The 21,143-nt window shown below is 41.3% G+C and overlaps 1 protein-coding gene across 3 annotated transcripts in view; it reads left to right on the top strand.

Annotated features, from left to right (window-relative positions):
- The window catches only part of ptpra (protein tyrosine phosphatase receptor type A), a 42,506-nt gene extending 24,815 nt beyond the window's left edge, over positions 1–17,691 (top strand). For 2 of the 3 annotated variants that reach the window (XM_034083005.2, XM_034083006.2), the window contains exons 5-22: positions 3,740–3,839; positions 4,040–4,113; positions 4,515–4,651; positions 5,612–5,702; positions 5,938–6,014; positions 6,100–6,136; positions 6,237–6,334; positions 7,242–7,361; positions 8,971–9,137; positions 9,226–9,361; positions 9,442–9,591; positions 10,212–10,305; positions 10,409–10,485; positions 10,612–10,746; positions 11,990–12,115; positions 12,834–12,985; positions 13,654–13,789; positions 15,001–17,691. In XM_034083005.2, the coding sequence (XP_033938896.1) occupies positions 3,740–3,839; positions 4,040–4,113; positions 4,515–4,651; positions 5,612–5,702; positions 5,938–6,014; positions 6,100–6,136; positions 6,237–6,334; positions 7,242–7,361; positions 8,971–9,137; positions 9,226–9,361; positions 9,442–9,591; positions 10,212–10,305; positions 10,409–10,485; positions 10,612–10,746; positions 11,990–12,115; positions 12,834–12,985; positions 13,654–13,789; positions 15,001–15,075 (1,982 nt within the window). In that variant the 3' untranslated portion in view covers positions 15,076–17,691. The remainder of the gene's footprint in view (positions 1–3,739; positions 3,840–4,039; positions 4,114–4,514; positions 4,652–5,611; positions 5,703–5,937; positions 6,015–6,099; positions 6,137–6,236; positions 6,335–7,241; positions 7,362–8,970; positions 9,138–9,225; positions 9,362–9,441; positions 9,592–10,211; positions 10,306–10,408; positions 10,486–10,611; positions 10,747–11,989; positions 12,116–12,833; positions 12,986–13,653; positions 13,790–15,000) is intronic. The other variant, XM_034083007.2, reaches the window with a different exon arrangement.
- Positions 17,692–21,143: the final 3,452 nt, after the last annotated feature.

Here is a 21,143-nt window from a genome sequence, read left to right on the forward strand (position 1 = left end):
CAAAATTGTAGTATGTCTGCCTTCTCTAGATGACATTTGCTTGTGGTGCATCAAAAACACATTTGAATGACTCCGAAATCATGACACATTAACTCGACATAATCCACAGACCTTGTTGTGAGCAGTTTCATTAGGAACTATTTTCTTTCTACCGAACTACACCCCTAAATGTATCGCTGCGAAGAAGGAAGCATGCATCTGGATGAGAGACTCACCTGAGCTAGCCGACGTAACGGCTCAGTTGACGAGGAGCTTGTTAATTTCTACATCTTCAATGTTACATCACGCATCTTGTCCTTGACTAGATGCGTGTAATACAGTTGGCATGTGCAGTTCGGCAAGGAGAAAATAGTTCCTGCATGAAACTATTCACAAGAAGTCTGTGGATTTTCTCGACTAACCACGTCATGATTTCTTTAAAGAGACATTGCTTTAGAATTGTTGTCTACAACCAATATCTCCAACACTTTGCACACAAACCATTCTAATCGAACACTACATGTAAGAGGACTAGAATCCTGCAGCACCTGTTCCTAATCATAAAGGGACAACTCATATACACAGAGACAGACAGTAATCCACCAATTTAAGCCTCAATAGACCAGAACATCGTGACGCGAAAAGACATGTCGAGTTGTGATCAGAGAGGCTGTGACTCATCTTTATCTTGAATGGAAAAACACTCCCACCTACCATGGCGTGGGTACTGCAATCACAGTTACCATTCTCACATTAAGTTCAGTTGTTCAGAGTCATTCAGAGAAGTGAGGGGAATCACCAGGGCTGTTGTGTTGTACCCAGGTATCTCTGGATTGTGTCATGATAAGATTTGTCTTGGTTTGCTGGAAAAACTACACAAACTAGCTTGTTGACTCTTCTTGTAGTGGTTGTTTTTATCCAAGTTTTTCTTATGTGTCACTTCTAAATGCAGCTAGAAATCTCAACACATTTTGGATGCATTCAAGCATGTATTTAGAGCCGTCACTTGTCGTCACATCATTCGAGACACATTGCACGTCTACATTGAACAGGGCTTAACTAAAGCAGAAGGACTCTAAAGGTTAAGGGAAGCAACAAGGAAACGAGGCTTAGTGGGATATATAAACATCACAGATTGACGGTGGACTGTCGAACCACATAAGCGTGTCATCTAGCTGTGTGTTGTTCATGCAGCCTGGAAGCAGCAGCTACGAAGAGCCAGCATTTGAGCTTTCTGGTCAAGAGTCCACCGTTAATATTTTAGATAGTTGGACACGTTCCTGCTTTTAGACTCCTTTTGTAGCAGCGCTGGAAATATCCTGACGTGACATTCCTGCATTTGAGCAGCCGTCCTCATAAATCAAAGATCCACCAAACCAAACGAGACACAAAAAGCCAAAAGCTGTTATTTTAAAGTTAAAACCGTGTTGAAGAAGGATGTCTATGTAAAGTCCTGAAATGCTGCGTTTGAGTTTAGGTTTTAGCATTACAAGGCATATTGCACCTTTCAATACAAGCGACTCAAAGTGCTTTACAAAAAGAAAAGGCATTAAGGAATTAGTTATTCAAACAGTGAAGCAAAAGAACATTCTTCCAGCTCTATGTTGGGATACTGACCATCCCTGTGAGTGAAACATGACCCACAACTTTGCTTTTACATTCATTATTCATTACGTGATTGTAAAGAAATACGCAAATCACTACCCGATGTGACAGGTTGGTTTGGAGAATGTTTTTCATCATCCAGTACAAAAACAGCAGGTATGTTCTGAGTTATCCCGCTGTTGCTTGTATATGATTTGAATTTAGGGATGTACTAATTAATTTTTTTTAATTCAATAGATGATAATTACCTTGTGGCTATACTGATAAAATGATAAATAGTTTCACATTTTTGTTAAATAAGACTAACCTGTAGTTTATGCACACCGAATGGTAAGAACGGCTATGATGTGTTTTCTTAATATTCTATAGCTCCGACCTAACCAAACATAAGTGACGCATCATTTATTGTTGGCAGAGCAAAACATGTCTGACTCGTCAACATTCACAGATGAGCACGGTTAATATTGTCTGTCCATTATTTATCATAATCACCTCATGCTTCCTAGGTGTTATTGTCTATTGTCCCCCATTGGCTGCCTCGTATGGAGAGCTGTTCTAGATGGCCCTAGATCCGTCAAGGCTGTGTCGATTCCACTTCCACATGATACCCACCGCCTGTTGTTGTGCTCCTGCTCTGTTCAATGTACACATTGTCCGAGCGTGAACGCTGAAAAGTCCTGGGAATTCTGCCTGAAAATGCAACAAAACTGGGCGGCGTTCCAAACTACTTTCCCCCAGAAAGTGCACATGGAGCATGAATTGGAATGATGCATTCTTTGCAGCACATTTTGTGTGTAGCGTTAAGAGCTTTCTTGAATTGTGAGTCCGCCCATGGAACAGCTGATTTAGTCATTGCATTGTCACCACCACGGTGCAGTTTTCTAGAAATATCTCTTCTTTTGTTGTGTGTCTTACAGGCCAGGCATCAGCACGCACACAGGGGCCAGCTTTTTGTGTACCAAACTCCTGTTGTTGTCCAGGCCAATCTCATGTCTTTTGTGTTAACTGCAGCAGTGAAAGGTCACCAGGAAGAATATAGGATTATCTTCAACTCACGTGCATGGTGGAAACGGATACCAATTGGTCAGCTATTGTAATCTACAGGAGGCTTCACAAAGAATAGATAACTCGGCCCATGTAATATTTAATTTGTAGTGTTAAGCCCGTGTGACCACGGTGCTTTTTCACCAGACAGCAGCACCACATGCTTTTCTGAAAGTGTGAAATATTTACACTCTGAATTATTCATACAGGATCCACCACAAACATCCCATATACTCGAGCATTGCTTTTACCGCTGCCCTGTGTCTGCTGTCATCTTTGGTATAACCATTTATAGAAGCCGTGGGTCAACCCCCCCCCCCCCCCCCCGGTTAAACTGTGATTTATCTGTTCACTCAAAAAGGACTTCACATGTCCATTTGTTTCCTTTTCTTCGGAAAGTCAATGGAATATTAACATGGATAAGCGTTGTGGAAAGGAGCGCTGCAGCTGGGGTTATAAGAGGCAAAGATCACTTTATAACCTCGCCTAGTTGTCTTTACTCGCTTCCAACATGTAACCAAGTTGTAAATCTGTCTTGTGTACGACTTTTAAAATGTAACCCATTATAAAGTCCCTTTAGCTATATGTTGCATTAAACATAAAGCCACACCAGCAGCTCTTTTTGCCTAGCTTAGCATAGCAACTGAACATGTGCAACATGCTAGCTTTGCTCTGATCAAATTCTAACAAAATTCACAAAACGGCACCTTTTTTAAGTTCACTAATGAACAAGTTGTCTCTTGTTCTGCTGAGGTTTCATACAGTATGCTGGACTCTTTCCTGGCTGCTTCAGTGACTTTTGCGCATATTTATAAAAACAGTAAAATTGTAGTTAAATTACTTGTCTATGTTCTGTTTATACTTAATAATTTCTTGATAAAACTATCGTTTAACTAATGCAACAACATGTAGCCACTCGTGTGGAATATTGTGATAAGAGAATCATTTGGTAATTGCAAAAGAATTTGGCACCTGTGTCAAACCGAAACACTGACTCGCCTCAAGCCTTGAGTATCGAAACACCCTTTTTAATTTAGTTTTTTTTTTAATCAAAAGCAGCATTGTACAAACCATTTATTCTCCCTGCTCCTTCTCTCCGTGTCTGCTGTAGATAACAACCAGTCTGATGACATGCCCATCATAGCCGTCATGGTGGCCCTGTCCTCCCTGCTGGTTATCATCTTCATCATCATCATCCTCTACATGCTCAGGTTGGTGGATGATCTTACACACTGACTGCACACAAGCTGCAGACCTGTGGCGAAGGCCTAAGGTGCTCCTGTTACCATGGCAATGACTGATTGGCATTCAGCTGTGAGGCTTGAAAGCAATGTGTGTGTGAGATATAGTGTTTGTGTTTGTGTGTGTGTGTATGTGTGTGTCTATTAATATGATGTGTGATGATCGACAGGTTTAAGAAGTACAAGCAGGCAGGAAGCCATTCGAACTCCTTCAGACTGACCAATGGTAGATCAGATGAAACAGGTAAATCACGTGCATTACCGTGTGCTTTGTATGTGTCTGCAGATGTTTGTCACTGAGAATGTATTGGTTAGTTTTGTGCAAATATGTACAGCTGACTTGACCAAACTTGCTCCCCTGACTAGTTTCTGATAAGACTTGATTGATTTTCTTGCTAAAGATAACATGTCAGCGTCTTTTGTTCGCTGTGATTACCTAACCATCAGGGCTGCTGTCTGCTCCCTCTCAGTGTTGAACCACACCATCCTCTGGTGGCCATCTTTAGACCAGACACCCACATGATGAAGTAACATGATGTAATGCATCTCACCCCCTTTCTCTTTATCTCCACCTGTCTCTCATCCACCCCTCAAATGCTTCCTCTCCTCACCTCCTGCCTCCTCCCTTCCTGCCCGTCGGCACAGAACTCCAGAGCGTCCCGCTATTGGCCCGCTCCCCCAGCACAAACAGGAAGTACCCGCCCCTTCATGTTGACAAACTTGAGGAAGACATGAACCGTCGCATGGCCGATGACAACAAGCTCTTCAGGGAGGAGTTTAATGTACGGCACACACACACATATACATACATACATACATACATACACACACACACACACCCTCACACACACACACCCTCTGATAACACTAGCCTGATAATCACCTTTTACACATATCCGTGTACTAATTAAGAGAGTCCCTGCCAGGGGTTACTGTAGTCGGGTAGGGGGTATCTGCAGAGAAGCTTTACTAATTAGATTTTTAGGGCATCAAAACTTAGTTGGCAAGCCAGCAGACAAGTTAAACAGATAAACAGTTGACATTTAAAGTTTGAATATTTTAAGTAATTGATCAAATCTAGACAAATTGAATGTCATTTATTTGTAATATATATTTTAAGCATATAGCAACTTGATTAGCGAGCCAGCAGAGCAGTTGAAATAGTTAGTTCAAAGAAATTGATTATTGATTCAAACTATTAGCTAGAGGAGGATTTACAATCAAGTAAAATAACCAAAAGTAACTGATACACTTTTGAAATAATTATAATTATATAAACAACTGAACATGTCAGCCCAGATATATGGATAAACAGTTTAGACATTACATTAAACTTTGTTTTGAATGATTAGCAAAAGTAATGCTTAAAATAGTTTGCCAAAATTATCGCTAAAACAGGTTAAGTAATTAATAACAGATAGCTAACTTCACAAAAGTTGCTTATTGTTAGAATACACTTAATCAAGATGTTAACATTCAAAATATATTAAAGCAAAGTCAAGTAAAGGGGATTCCAAGATGTTATGAAACCAAATGATTAGATCTCACTGAATTGCATGTTTCAGATAATAAGCCTATTGCTGCAGCACATTCACACAAAAACCGTTGATCTGTATTGATATGTCGGACAGATGCAGACAGCAGTCCCGTCTGTGCAAGGTCACACAGAGAGAAATGAAAAACGGATATCCTCTGTCTGCGCCTCGTCCCTTATCTGAATGTATTTAATTGTTTCTGTTCAGTCGCTGCCAGTCTGCCCGATCCAGGCATCAGTCGACGCTGCTTCCAAGGAAGAGAATAAAGAAAAGAACCGATACGTCAACATCCTGCCATGTGAGCGACAACACTGACACTCACTGGCATCAATAAAGCTGCACTCTGAAATCATGTCTGCTGTTTCAAGCTTTCAGAAGCATTTATCAGTCCAGTTGACAGATGGCAATCATTACAATGTGATTTACTGCGTTGTGTTTATGTGCAGTAACTGTTATTTACAGTCCAGCTCTCTCATTGCTCCATCTTTTCTGTGTTTTCTTGTTCTCACTACGTCTGCTTCTTCCTCCCCCAGACGATCACTCCAGGGTGCATCTCTCGTCTCTAGAGGGGGTCCCGGACTCTGACTTCATCAACGCCTCCTTTATAAATGTTTGTACACGCATATCAAGTCAATTCTGCTCTAAATATTTTGTGGTGCATCCTAACCCCTCATGTTTCACGCTCTCTGCTGCAGGGTTACCAAGAGAAGAATAAGTTTATTGCAGCTCAAGGTAAGGACAGGATTGTGCCTTCAACGGCTGCTGTGGTTCATATAGCAAACAAACTACCTGAGTTATCCTCTGAGTTTCTGCATCCATTTCTGTCTCTCAGGGCCGAAGGAGGAAACGGTGAACGACTACTGGCGGATGATCTGGGAGCAGAACACAGCCACCATCGTCATGGTGACCAATCTAAAGGAGAGAAAAGAGGTAGGAGAGCGGGAGGGATGATGTGTGTTTTATAAGATCATACAACAGCTTCTAAAGACACCATATATGTATACGTGTCTTTATTTGCAACGTAAACATTTTTATCTGTAAAGTATGTTAATCTGCGCACCTTTTTGAAACCTCTATGTATGTTCACAGAACTATATTTTGTGGGAAAAGATTGTCTTTTTTTTAATCTGTTGCATTAGTCTTAACTTTTTATAATCGTACTATTTTCTTATTTAAATGTTTGGTTACGTATTCTTCTTTCTGTGTCTCTGTATGCAACACTTAAACTAAAGCAAATTCCTTGTATGTGTAAACCTACTTGGTAATAAAACTGATTCTGACATTCTTATGTCTTATAGTCTTCAAGTCATGAGTCGCCTTAAAGGGACAGACAACCCAAAATGACCTTTAGTGCTATTTATCCAGATTGTTTTTGTCCTGGAGATATGGGTCGTGATGTCTGCCTTTTCTCAAGTACAATGGATCTAGATGGAAAACCAAACATGTTTGAAGAGCATTGTCTCTTTCCAGACATTATGACACAAAAATAGTTACTTAAATGATTTGCCCACAACAAGGTATGTGGATTATCTTGAGTAAACCGGTTATGATTTTTGGAAAGAGACTTTAGCCTTGAGTGGGTTTTTGTTGGCGCTTTGATCACTGTAAGTAGAGGGCCAACTAGTGCCATTATATTGAAGAAGGCAGACATCTCTTCATCACGTCAAAACAATCAAGATAATACTCTCCCTTTTAACCTCTCTCTAGTTATTGTACTAAACACATTCTGTCATAGACACAGCCTAGTTAATTTGAATCTCAATTGTGTATGATTCCCATTACTGAATAAGTTGAGGCTTGATTTGCTCAATTTTCTATCTGTCTCTCTGTGTTTCAGTGTAAGTGTGCCCAGTACTGGCCGGACCAGGGCTGTTGGACATACGGGAACATCCGCGTGTCTGTCGAGGACCAGATGGTTCTGGTGGACTACACCATCCGCAAGTTCTGCATCCAGCAGGTAATACTTTCAGTGTTTCCCACAGATCTGAAATATACTTGGGGGGGTGATGGTAGTGGGGTGGGTTGAGGTGACGTGCAACAACATTAACATGAAGCTTTCTGTTGGTCGCTTGTTAGCAGACCCTACACGCGATGGCAGAGCGAACAGGTACAGCCAGGGCCCATAGTATTAGCCCTATAGTTTAAATCTACTACCCACAAATAAACATATGGACATGGGTTACTATTTAAAAAAAAAAGGATAAATGTATTTAGGAACCTATCCATGTGATTTTAAGTGGGGGTGGACCTCAAATCCTCCAGAGGGATCCGAGGGTATGCTCCCCCGGTAAGATTTTTCTTTTAAATTTTGGAGTTAAATGCATCAATCTGTGCATTTTGAGGGGAAAATAAAGAGACTAGATCCATGGAAACATCTATATGAAACAGAACTGTATACATTTCAATAATCATAAAATCATGGCCATAACCCATACCATATCCAATATGAAAAAACTTGTTTATTTATTTATTTTTGGTTCATGTGTGTGTCTGTGCTCCTGAATCAGCCTCTCCTGTCTTCCTCCTCTCCCCCTGCTCCTCTTTGAGGCGGTAGCAAAGACTAGTTTTAGCTCTCAACAAGTTTTAAAAGTGTCTTACCTTTTTTCACCTAGTTAACTTTTTTTTTTATTATTCATGCATATTTTACTAAACACTACCCCCTCAAATAAAAATATGTGTTTACATAAATGGTGACCAAACCGTTTGAGACCCACTGAGAACTAAGTTATCTAAATCTAAACACTCAAGAGTCCTTTACCTGAGCTGAGGTTATCCCGAGCTTGACTGACACACAGAGACCAATCAAGGGCTTTGATTTATGATCTGTATGAGAGTGGCCATGTCGGCAGGCCACATCATGTGGACAGCCAGTCACCCTGTGTGAGGCAGACCACTTAAGGGCGGTGGTCGCGAAGTCGGTAGGGAGTTGGCTTGGCAACTGGAAGGTCACCAGTTCAATTCCCGGCAAGACCAAGTGCTACCGAGATGTCCCTGAGCAAGGCACCGTTCCCTACACTGCTCCCCGGGCACCGTTCAAAATGGCAGCACACTGCTCCTAACACTAGGATGGGTCAAATGCAGAGAAACAATTTCCCCACGAGGGATTCATAAAAGTCCATCTTTTAACAGGCCATGCCATCGGGAAACCCCCCCCGGTCCTCCCGATGGCCAGTCCGGGACTGGGTACAGGAGGCGTAGAGTGAGGGATCATTGTCCACAAGTTAATCGATCATGGTCGGAGACGAAAAAACAAAATTATAAAAAAAAAACTAAAAAAAGAAAAAACCTAAATGGATCGCGAAATATACTTGGGCGACCGTTAATATACCTGGGCAGCCCGTCCAAGTAAAGTCTGTGTGGGAAACCCTGACTTTGTTGGTGTGGGTACCAGGATATATTATGTTTAATTCTGTGTTTACCCTGCACACACACACAGGAAACACTGGTGTTGCTTCTGTCTACAAACATCTTTTGATCACACACTGCAGGCGAAAAATACATTTAAGTTTAGATGACACTCACTGTGCCGTGGCTCCGTCTATAACCTGGTTTTACTTGTCTCTCAGGTGGGGGACGTGTCTGGTAAGAAGCCTCAGAGGCTCGTCACCCAGTTCCACTTCACCAGCTGGCCAGACTTCGGGGTGCCCTTCACCCCCATCGGCATGCTCAAGTTCCTCAAGAAAGTCAAGAATTATAACCCTACGTATGCCGGGGCCATTGTGGTCCACTGTAGGTGAGTGCAGCTCAGCTTACACTCTCACTTCTCCTGGTTTGGTTGTGTGTGTGTTTTTGTTCAATTGCTTCATATTTCTGCGTGTCAGTGCGGGCGTGGGGCGGACAGGAACCTTCATTGTGATCGATGCAATGTTGGACATGATGAACACAGAGAGGAAGGTGGATGTGTTCGGCTTCGTCACCAGGATCAGAGCCCAGCGCTGCCAGATGGTGCAGACTGATGTGAGTCACATGGTCTCTCCCAGTGTTTTCAGAGCCATGATTTCCACTTGTTCCTCACGTCTTCTTCCTCCGCCCCACAGATGCAGTACGTGTTCATCTTCCAGGCGTTGTTAGAGCACTACCTGTACGGAGACACGGAGCTGGAGGTGACTTCTCTGGAGTCCCACCTGGCCAAACTCTACGCCCCCGCTCCTGGAGCTGGCTGCAGCGGGCTGGAGGCTGAATTCAAGGTGCGTGTGATGTTTTCATAGCACTCGAACAAAAACGAAATATCTTAACTGCTACCCAGGCATTAGAGATCCTTTTGACTCAAAACTGTATTGTTCTAATGTTTATGTCCACTAGCATGGCTTGTATCTGTGTACAATGTGTCACAAGAAAGGTGTTATTTAAGATGGGTGTCATTATTCTACTGTGGGTGGAGATGTCTGCCCTAAAATCTGATATTCAACTTGAAAGCTTTTTGCTGTCAAATATGGAAATAACTGCAAAAGCTGAGAACTTGAGCGCAGCCCAGACTTGTTGGTACAGAGAGGGCGGGTAAGCATTAGAGAAATTGACGGTTTGGATGTAAACCAGACCCTGGAGCAATGTCAGTCAGTGACAAGCCAACAAGCTGAAAAATGCTTAAAAGAATTCCAGATGCTCACTACTCTTACCTTGCTGATATGTCTTCTCGTTGGCGATTTTGAAAACATATTAGATGTGCTTCCAGACCCTTTTCAGAGTTTGTTTTCTCCTTTTATTTGTTGGAAAACCATGTTTCAACATATAAATTAATCACGGCAAAGACATTATGGTACTTTAAAACATATCTGGAGGGGGACTTCAAGTTATCTCTTCTTTCTAGAAGCTGACATCAATCAAGATCCAGAATGATAAAATGAGAACAGGCAACCTGCCAGCCAACATGAAGAAGAACAGAGTCCTGCAGATCATTCCATGTGAGTGGTCGATGTGTTTATTAGTGTGGCTCCACGCAGTGATGAAAGCCATGATGAAAAGACAGTTGTATAGCCCCCGTGTTAATGTTCCTCCGTCCAACAGATGAATTCAACAGAGTGATAATCCCAGTGAAGCGCGGAGAGGAGAACACCGACTACGTGAACGCCTCTTTCGTAGACGTGAGTGTCAAAGCTCCTGATCATTTCATTAATGCAAGCAATCGATCGGGTGTTTACAGTCTGCCTTCCTTCTTCCCCCCCCCCCCCTGGACATCACTTCCTGTCTGTTCCTGCATGTGGTCACAGGGCTACCGTCAGAAGGACTCCTACATAGCGAGCCAGGGCCCCCTGCAGCACACCACGGAGGACTTCTGGAGGATGATCTGGGAGTGGAGGAGCTGCTCCATAGTCATGCTCACCGAGCTGGAGGAGAGAGGCCAGGTGTGTGTGGCTGTGTGTGTTAGTGTGTGTGTGTGCAGATACAAACACTGGTATTAGATATCGGGTCAATAGCAGGCTGAAAATAGAATATTGATATTAGATCATTTACTCAACACTGACTTGACGACACCGGACTTGTGTAACATAGTAATACGCTGAAAAATATGTCTTGAGCGTTAATGGGTCCCTAGTTTGAAGAACATTTGAAATATGAGGGACTCAATGGTTTTAATGCAACAACAAAGTGTCTAAATAATTCAAATTGAGCATTAAGAAGTTATTTCTAGAAAACAAAGTAGACTATTTACTTTATTCCATGGAATGCTCTTAACATCCCGATAGCAATGAATATCTGAAGTGCTTTGACAAAAAATCCATAAAAACGTCATCTGTGGAAGCCGTAATACTGTACAAATTGTAAGGGAAACTTCTGTGTAGCAATGCAGTGGGAGTCACCGACTCAGGAAGGAGGCACGGTAGAGCAGGAGCTTCGATCGTTTGCCCATTTAACTGGTTTCACAGAGTAATCAACATATTTTGATAAGATAGTTTAACCAGTTTGGCACACGGAGTCACTTGCGTCCGTCACTTATGGCCTCGAAGATGTCATACCTTGGAGTCCACAAACAACAAAGAAGGAAGTGTCCCAGTGCACCCACAACAACAGACCATCTGTTGGGAACAATAACATTATGGCTCAAGCAGCCTATGTCCTTAAAGGAGACAAACAAACGTCAGGGTTGGTCCTGTACGTAATATCTAGGAGTCTAGGTCAATAATTTCCCTAACACAAAGTACAACCAATCCGTTTAGCCGGGCCGGCTAAACCGATTGGATTGCCGCCCTGTCTGTCAGCCTTCCATCTCGTGCACGCACAAATGTATCTCGTGCCCTCATTGGGCGTGCCCTCATTGGGCGTGCATTGCAGCAGTACTTCAATGACTCGCCAGCAACAGGCGGCCACTTCCACCAGTCTGCTGACGTCGTGTGCGCGTTCACGTGTGTTGGAGGAGGTGCTCTGTCAGGAAGTCTGAAGGAAGGGGCGGATTCTTTTCAAATGTTGGTGCACTCGAGCCGGTTTCTGAAACTTACCTACCCCACCTTTAATGGTTGATGTAATTTTTCTGTAATTTGAGTAATAGTTTATATCGATACATCTTGAGGATTGAAAATGTAGGGTTTTAGACATCTTGGCATGTCGTTAGGTGTGGTGATTTGACCCTCTGTGTTTTGGTTTCTGCAGGAGAAATGTGCTCAGTACTGGCCCAGCGATGGAGCGGTGGTCTATGGGGACATCTCCATTGAGATTAAAAGGGAGGAGGAGAGCGAGAGCTACACAGTGAGGGACCTCGTGATCACCAACAGCAGGGTAAGGAGCGACTCCATGGAGCCAGCAAACGCTCCAAATACAAACGCCATGCAGGTTCTAACAGAGGGCAGACATGTTTGAATGCTGTAGTCTGAAGCCCTGAATACCATGATGCCACAATCTTTGCAACACTAACGCTTTGTTTTCTGCACAGTTTTGTTTTGCATCACAAATTATGTATATTCCTTACATTCAGATCGTTATTCAAGTTATTGTTCAAAGTGGATGGATTATACATTTGATTTGTTTCCCTTAACTGTTGTGGGAAAAGGAAGCATGAACTATACAGAGCTTTTATTGAATCAAGTTTTGGATTGTACAGACTATGATAACCATATCTTTTCGCAAATTGAATTACTTTAAACTATCTGAGATCATTTGTATTCAATTAACTACGATGTTAATATCAAAATATTCAATCAATTGAAGGGATGAAATGGCCTGTTGGCTGATTCAACAGGGTGTAAGCGTAAATGCTAAATTCCTGTGAGAGAGAGAGAGAAGAAGAATCCGTCAGAAAATCCTAATTCTTTTCGCGAACTTCGGGTCAAATTCCAGGCCGAAAAACCCCCCAAATGAGGAGTTTGGAAAACACATTGGAAAACCCAGAGGTTCCCAAAGGACTGAATGCATTTCAGTTTGTCTCGCATATGTACGCAGAGCTTTGTGGAAATAAAGCCACTTATCTCTTCTTTTATTTCCTCGTCTGTTCTTACAGGAGAACAAGGCTCGAGCGGTGCGTCAGTTCCATTTCCACGGCTGGCCGGAGGTGGGCATCCCCGCGGACGGGAAAGGCATGATCAACATCATCGCTGCGGTGCAGAAGCAGCAGCAGCAGTCTGGCAACCATCCCATAACTGTGCACTGCAGGTAAACACACACACACACACACACACACACACTAGCGTACCAATGTAAGAACAAATGGGGAGAAAAAAACCCCGGCCCTTAAGATGATGATATAGTTTTATTTTATTCTGTATAGCTGTTGCAAACGGAAATGCTGCTGGCAATAGAGTGTGTGAGTGTGTGTCTGGGAAATTGTTGCGGCTATTATGTCACAGGAAAAAACAGCTCAAGAGAATTGTCCTCTTCTTCCTTGTGACATTTGAACTGCTCCCAGAAATGTTGCTTCGCTCCTCATGTGCTCTCACAACAATGCCTCTTGTGTGGGTGTTATTTCTGAACATGCTTACTGCAGGGTGTATATTGAGGTTTACATTGTTGCTTGTGGTGTGTGTGTGTGTGTGTGTGTGTGTGTGTGTGTGTGTGTGTGTGTGTGTGTGTGTGTGTGTGTGTGTGTGTGTGTGTGTGTGTGTGTGTGTGTGTGTGTGTGTGTGTGTGTGTGTGTGTGTGTGTGTGTGTGTGTGTGTGTGTGTGTGTGTGTGTGTGTGGTGTGTGTGTGTGTGTGTGTGTGTGTGTGTGTGTGTGTGTGTGTGTGTGTGTGTGTGTGTGTGTGTGTGTGTGTGTGTGTGTGTGTGTGTGTGTGTGTGTGTGTGTGTGTGTGTGTGTGTGTGTGTGTGTGTGTGTGTGCACAGTGCTGGTGCGGGCCGGACGGGGACTTTCTGTGCGTTGAGTACAGTCCTGGAGCGAGTGAAGGCGGAGGGCATCCTGGATGTTTTCCAGACGGTGAAGAGCCTCAGACTGCAGAGACCACACATGGTGCAGACACTGGTGAGGGCCCTTCATGGGAAACTACTTTGGATTATTTCATCATAGTGGAGCAATTCATACTTTGAAAGAGTGTAAGCTTTACTTCCTTTGAAAAATTAACCTTGGTAAAATGTGTGGTAGCCCCCTTTTTTCCACAATAAGCAACAGTTTGATTAAGATGCCAAAAGCGTCATTTATTGCCACTGACGAGTATTTTATGATATTTTTTTACCACTGTTTGTATAAAAATCTCAACAAAAATATGGGTTTTTTCGTTTGGATTGGCAATCAAATTTGGCTCTAACCAAAAAGCAACTTTTTTAAAGATTTTGGGAGAAGTTTAAGAATAGGATTTATGTCTTTAACATTAATAAACAGTAGAAAGCTTAACAATACATCTGGAGGGTCAAAGGAATAGTTCGACATGAGAGGAAACACACGAACCTTTCTGCAGAGAGATGGGTAGAAAGATTGACTAATTCAATATGAACCGCGTTAATTAGACAATTTGTCCCCAAGACTATACACGATGATATTAGCACATCCTGTCTACTCATTGGTCTAAAATCTTGAAATCTAATTTTGAAAAACTATGTGTAGGTTTCTAACAGTATGACTTAAAACGCTTAGATCACATGAAGAATCATAAACATCTGGAATCTTTTTTAAGGCTTCAAATATCTAAGTATCTTTAAGTTTCCTAAATGTAAGTAAAGCTAGGGAAAACAGTAGAAGGTTCCTAAAGACTAAATAAAGAGTGATAAGAAAACTTTTTTGCTAAAGGTTTTAGCAAGTTTTCTCATTTTCAGTTGCGGGCATAAAGCGGTTAGTTAGCTTTAGTAGATCGGTGGATTGGTGGTTATTTGTTACGTTAGAGTTGATATCCACCTTTATTTGACATATAAACGCAAACTGAGAATTTAGAAATGTTCCCAATGCAATAATACTCAAACTACAGCTGTGTGATTGTACCGCTGTTTGCACTGTTAGCCGTTGTACAAGGGATAAACAAACTTCAGTATAGTTGGGTCACAGGGCCCTCAACAATGCAATATATAAGACATTAAAGCAATTAAAAGCAAACAATAACAATAGTGCAAGCTCAGGAGAGGGTTTAGGAAATACAGCATTGATAGTTTTAAACATTTATTTTATGAAAATGTATCATCGCCATTGGTAGTTCCAACTGAAATAACTCTTCCTCCTGTGCCCCCCCCCCCCCCCCTCTGCAGGAGCAGTACGAGTTCTGTTACAAAGTGGTCCAGGAGTACATCGATGCCTTTTCTGACTACGCCAACTTCAAGTAGGGACCTGCCGTGGATGGATGTCCGACACACTTCATATGCACGCACCAGAACACACGCGCACACCGCCACGCAGAAAGCTGCCACCTCCCGTCTGATGGATTAAAAAAAAAAAAAAAAAAAGACTCATCACAAGTTGATCTGTGGATGGGAGGGACTGCCTGCAGGAAAAGGGACAGAGGCCCGGAGGACAGGACAGCGCAGTGGGACAGAGAAAATAACTGAGATGCCTTCTTGAATATTTTGTAATATTGGTCTTGTTAATACAGCCCTTAACCCCTTATTTGCTTCCCACCCCGCCTTCATATGTACATATACTTACTGTGTTGCATCTTATTACTTTGGTTTCAGACACAGTTTTGAGTTTGGCTGCATTTTGGGGTGGCACCTGTAATGTATTTTATTGGTATATATATATATATATATATATATATGAATATAAATCTAATGCTTTGGAGGCTTATGTCAAAACAATCCAGAGTCAAGGTAATGAGGTTTGGATTTTCTTTTACTTTATAGGGACAGAGATTTAAAACATTGTTGGCTTGTCCAGAGCCGCGCTGTAGCAACATGAGTTGTAGCAGAACCCTGAATATTTACAGACTAAACCTGGTCTGCGTTTCACTTCTACACACACACACACACACACACACACACACACACACACACACACACACACACACACACACTATCCTTCACACAGATATGTTTCCATCTGAGCCACTTAAATTCCTCCCCTTTAAAGTTTCAGGGGTTCAAAGGTCACTCACGATTGGAGTGAGGTAGCTCGTTGACTCAGGTTGACACACGAAACACACAGAATACCAGGAGCCATTCTTTCTTTTGAATGTGTGTGTGTTTGTTTGAGCTGCAGCTGAAGACACTGTCTTCTATCTGCAGAGTGCCAAAGTCCTTCTCTCCCTCGCAGAGTCCAGTAGCTCGACCAATATCTAGACATTCACTAGACTAAAGCCAGTTTACTGTGTAATGACCTGCTAGCAACACTCTTCTTTAACAGGAAATCGGGCTTCTTGTTTTAAAGGTAAGGTCTGTTTCAGTATCTGCAGCGTTGTTGATCACGCTGACAAGCCAAATCACTCCATTATTGCATCATCAACAGATCATATACCCGACATATTTCTTTTCTAGTTTACAGACGCACGTCAGTATTTCTTGTAGATTGTATTGAGCTTTTTTTCTATATAGGTTTTATTTTGAGTCTGCCTGAATGAACTATTCCTTTTATATCCGCCTCACATCACTACGCTGTACTGTCACACTTTTAATTCCCTTGTTTTTGTTTTCCCACCATGAACACTGATGCCGAAGAATGTCTCTTATAATTTGAATGCTGTTGCTAACATTTTCCTTAAAAATGGATACTTTGTTCCTTAAATAGTGGCGGTGCCATGCCATGTTTGCTCAGATTTTATTTTCAATGGCTGTCCTGTGAGGACACTTGGATTACGGTGTGGGTTTCTTTTCAGATGACGCCGCAATTGAGGCTATGCACTCTGTTGTGATGGATATTGTCAGTTAACCGCTGGGCTTCGGGTCACGTAATGTCAACTCCCGTCAGGAAATGAGCGACGGCTGGATTGTTTAAACGTATAAATCGAGCAAATTCAGCTCAAGCTCACCTGCAGCGCTGACTCGCGTTCAAAGATTTAAAACCCCAGCAACGGAGAGTACTCTAATATCATGCCTTGCCTGGATTTTAACAGATTTTATTGCTATGATATTAAAAAATATTTTGTTAATAAATTGTTCACAATTTGCAACCCACACTAACGGTCTAAATCACACTAACAGACCCGGATTGAATGACTTTTCTCAACGGAAGGAGCACAATCAGTACTCATTTATTGATGGTGGACAACGTCATTAAAAGTACATGCTGAATCTTTTTTAGGAAGGGTGGTTTGCATCAATGGTGATTGTTTGAACACTCATGCACCGTTTGCACCAAAAGCCAAGCCCTTAAAAGTACAGAACCAAATGAAAGAAAAGGTTAGGATGATGATTTGGCCTTGATATTGAAATTATAAGAACCTTTTTCAGGTCTCAAAGCCTTCTGTAAGACCCCTGCAGGGACATGAAAGTAGATATTTTTGAAATGTTGGCCGTTTGTGTATCGTCATTTTCCTTTCAGGTCTTTTTCCCCCCAAAGCATCACAAGTGCCCGCACTACTAGTTAGGTGCCGTAATGCTCCTCATTTATCTACTTTGTCACATATTGGGTCTTTCATTAAATTAATAGCTTTTTGTTTAGCTAATCCATCTGCTGTGTGTGTTTGGATCAATGCGACTTTGAATTTGACAGCAAAATATGACACTGTGCCATCCCATGAGACCCGCTATTTTGCAGATCGAGTGAATATGAAAAAAAGTGCCTCACTTGTAGTTTAAAACTAACCGTTACATATAGTTTGTGATGCAACCGCTGTCATCCTAAAAGCTGTCCTGAGCATTTTCCTTACTCTGATGACAAAACGCTATATGACAAATCAATAGGGCCAGAAATAAGACATGGTTGGTGATCCTTCACACTCCCTGTAGTCACAAATAAATACGTAGACTCCTCAATTGTGCAGTTGAAACAAATGTTGAGGCCTCTTTTTAAAATAAATATTTTATTTGAATGGCCTCATATCATTCCATATCAATGACATGTGGTATCCATGATAAGTAATCAATTGTGGGTACCCAAATGTTCAACACAAATCGTTACGTTTTTCCCCACCACAGTTAAATTGAATCTTTTATGCATCTTCTCCGTTCCACGTCCCTTTATCTCTGAGCTTTTCCCCAGTGGCGTGTTTTGAATGCCCCCGAGAAATTTAAATAGGTCTCCATTTCTAAATAGTCTGACTTGAGGAAGAATAGAGTCCAACTTTTTCTCTTCTTCTTTCCGCCTGCTTATGTCCTTTATGTCTCCTGTCCTTGTCCACTCACTGCTGTCCACTTATCGCTCCCTTTCCTTCCTTCACTTTGTCCTTGGACCATGTGTCCCCAGTGGTCACAGCCCCACTCCCTTTTGTACATAATGTAAGGTTATTTATATTTCATTCCAGCCTGCTGCCTTGCTTATTATATTTTCTTCTCCCCCCCCCCCTTCTTTTTTTCTTTTTGAAGAATAAAAAGATGTATATTGAACTGTATCGGGACCATTTTAAAAATGTATTAGAGATGTTTTGTTTTGGCCATTTTTAATTTGGTATAATTGTCTTAAGAAAATCCTATTTTTTAATTTGCCAATGTTTGTTTCTAGTGTTTTGTTATTCAACATTTGAATATATGTATATATAATTATATATATGACAAAATTATATATAATTATATAATGCCAAATGGCCTTTCTAAGCAAGATACTGTTCAAACCTAATAAAGTGCTTGAGATTTTATCAAGTGTGTATTTCTTATGTCTTTAAATGCTAAATGTTAGTAACACGTCAGACACTCATGCTCCATCACGACAACCTGAGGATCAGTACAGCTCACTCCTCGACGAGACTAATTGTAGATGTGCAAAATACTTGCCGATCGTTCATGTACTTTATAGATCAGGCGGTCCTCCTGAGTGTTGCTCTTGAAAGTATCAATCAGTGTTTAACCCTTCACCCCCATCAAATATTAATGAGTGTTTTGCTCTGATGAATCATTTAGTGTTACTGGTGAAATGATCGAGCGGAAAGTAATACCTGTTAAACATTTAGGAAAAGATCATTATTATATTAAGGTAGTATCACTATTAAATAGATGTGGTATTAGTTTGTAGGCTTTAATCCACCGGCACTGCAACACTGAATAGCTTAATTGTAAATAGAAATGGAAAGGTATAATCCTGAACAACATGATGGTGTAAAATGGGCACTGCCCTGATTTTAAAGTCTACTCCTCACAAAGACTAATCAGCCAGTTGAATAATGTCTTCCGAGGTCCTTTACAGTTTCCTATAGTTTATAGAAATGTAGGATTTAATCATTTATGTGCAAAAACTTTTTTTTAAATTCAAAGTCTGGAAATCTCTGCAGCTTTGATATTAAGCATTCCTTTTTTTTTTATTATGTCTCTTGCGAGTTCCTTAATCTTATTTAGTATCCCTTTTGAAGCTCAAAGGAATTTGCTTTGGCGTATAATGGTGCATACATAAACAGAGAGAGAATACAAATTTAAGAATAAGAGCAAATACAATATCTGAAAAAGGAGAAATAAACGATACAATCAAATAAGAATTATTTGCAAACATATATCGTAATATAAAAGCTGTGCCGTTTTAAAGTAGTATTGTCCAGAAAATGCAGAATTGTGATTGTTAAATATGATCACAAAGATGTTACTTATATATATATGTAACATGTCCATTGGAGGATAAGAGTCGGTGTCCGTGGGGGTCCCAGCATTCTTGATGAGGCCAGCAACTGATTTCTTTTATGCAGTATTTCACTATTTTTAATGGTAATTGACAAAGCTCTTACTGTCAAGCCCAGTTAGGTTTGTGTGGAACAAATCAAGAGAGTGGTAATTCAGTAACATATTTAGACTATTATAAAGTATACAAGCTTGATGAAATATGAGTTGAATGAAAGCTGTGAAAACTCAGAACGGAATAAAAGCTGACAGGATGTTCAGACCTTAGACATAAATAGAACGTGAGAACATTACATTAGCAGAAAACAATAAAGCTATCTATCCCTGTATGTTTAATTTGTAAATGTTAATTCTGAGACTTCTGAAGGTTACTCCTCTGGCCTCACATTGACAGGTGGTCTCATCAGTGACGCATGTTGGAGTTTTCTCTCTTCAACCAATCCCTGACAGCACCAGCCTCGTGTCTCATCACTCAGGCGGGCAGCTGACCTGAGTCAACAGCAGCAGCTCGTCACGCTGTCACTCACTTCCGGAGTCAGAGCTGCTCCTGCATGTGAAACTCTGAAAAGGAAATTCCTCCTCTAATTGAGATGGATCTCATCAGGGATCCACTGTTTGTTCCCCTGTCATCAGATGCCAGCGACTGAGAGGGTCATTCAGGTTAAAGTGAGGATGTGTGGTGGGTCGATGCGGTCAAAACGACATCGACCTTGAGAGAGGAAATTGAAACTCCAGAGTTTTTCATTCTGACAAAGACTCCTGTAATTGGGATCTGAGCAATACGGTTGAATACTTTGAGCAACTCGAATGCAATCATCCTTTTAAAATCAATTGGAAAAATCCTTTTTAGTTTTTCCTTAAATAGTCTGGTTGATGGTTATTCATTATGTATATGCTTTTTTTAATTCTATGACCTTTTGTTTCCGTTCACTAATCTTATAAATTAATTTTGTTGACTTTAAACATTTAAATGTGGATTCATTAATCTCAATGTTTTAAATAACATGTTTCTTTTATCATGTCTTGTGTTTTTTGTTAACACTATTACAGTGTTTGTTTCCTTCCAACTACGTAGACTGAAATGTGCAATATAAATAAAATTGTACTAGCTATTAGATAACGATCATTCTTGGCAGGGCCCAGATTTCAGAAACTTTTGAGCCCCAGTATTTCCTAAAACTCATTTTCATGTACACAATTTCACGAGTTATGTCGAAGTGGCCATGTTCTTCCACTTGTAGAAAGTATGCAGTGAATTAACCATTGAGAAATTCTTCAGTTTTTAGAATTTCTCTTAATGTGCTTTGTTATACTTGAAATAGTTTACTTAGATGATACAGTTTGACTTTAATCTGCTCATTGAATTATTTGTTTTGTTATTCAGCCAGGGTGTCAGTATTTGGACGTAGATACGTGCAAGTGAGCAGACGTACATCTCAGGGGTGTCAGAGCATGTTTGCAGGGGATAATTACAATTGCCATGTCTCCTGGACCTCTTGTCCCCGGGGGGCGTTCCTTTCACCGCCGGGTAACAGAGGGGCCACAGGGGTCAGAGAGGGGCGGGGCTGATAATGGCAATGTGCATTTGGAGGGGTACATATATATTCAGGAGGAGTATGAGGGTGAAGAGAGTCTTTACAGTCGTGCACTTGTGAAACTGTGAGATATCTTCAACAGCCGAACAACTGAAGGAAAGCTGA

Source organism: Pseudochaenichthys georgianus, chromosome 5, assembly GCF_902827115.2.
Source record: "Pseudochaenichthys georgianus chromosome 5, fPseGeo1.2, whole genome shotgun sequence".
In the NCBI taxonomy this organism is placed as follows: domain Eukaryota; kingdom Metazoa; phylum Chordata; class Actinopteri; order Perciformes; family Channichthyidae; genus Pseudochaenichthys; species Pseudochaenichthys georgianus.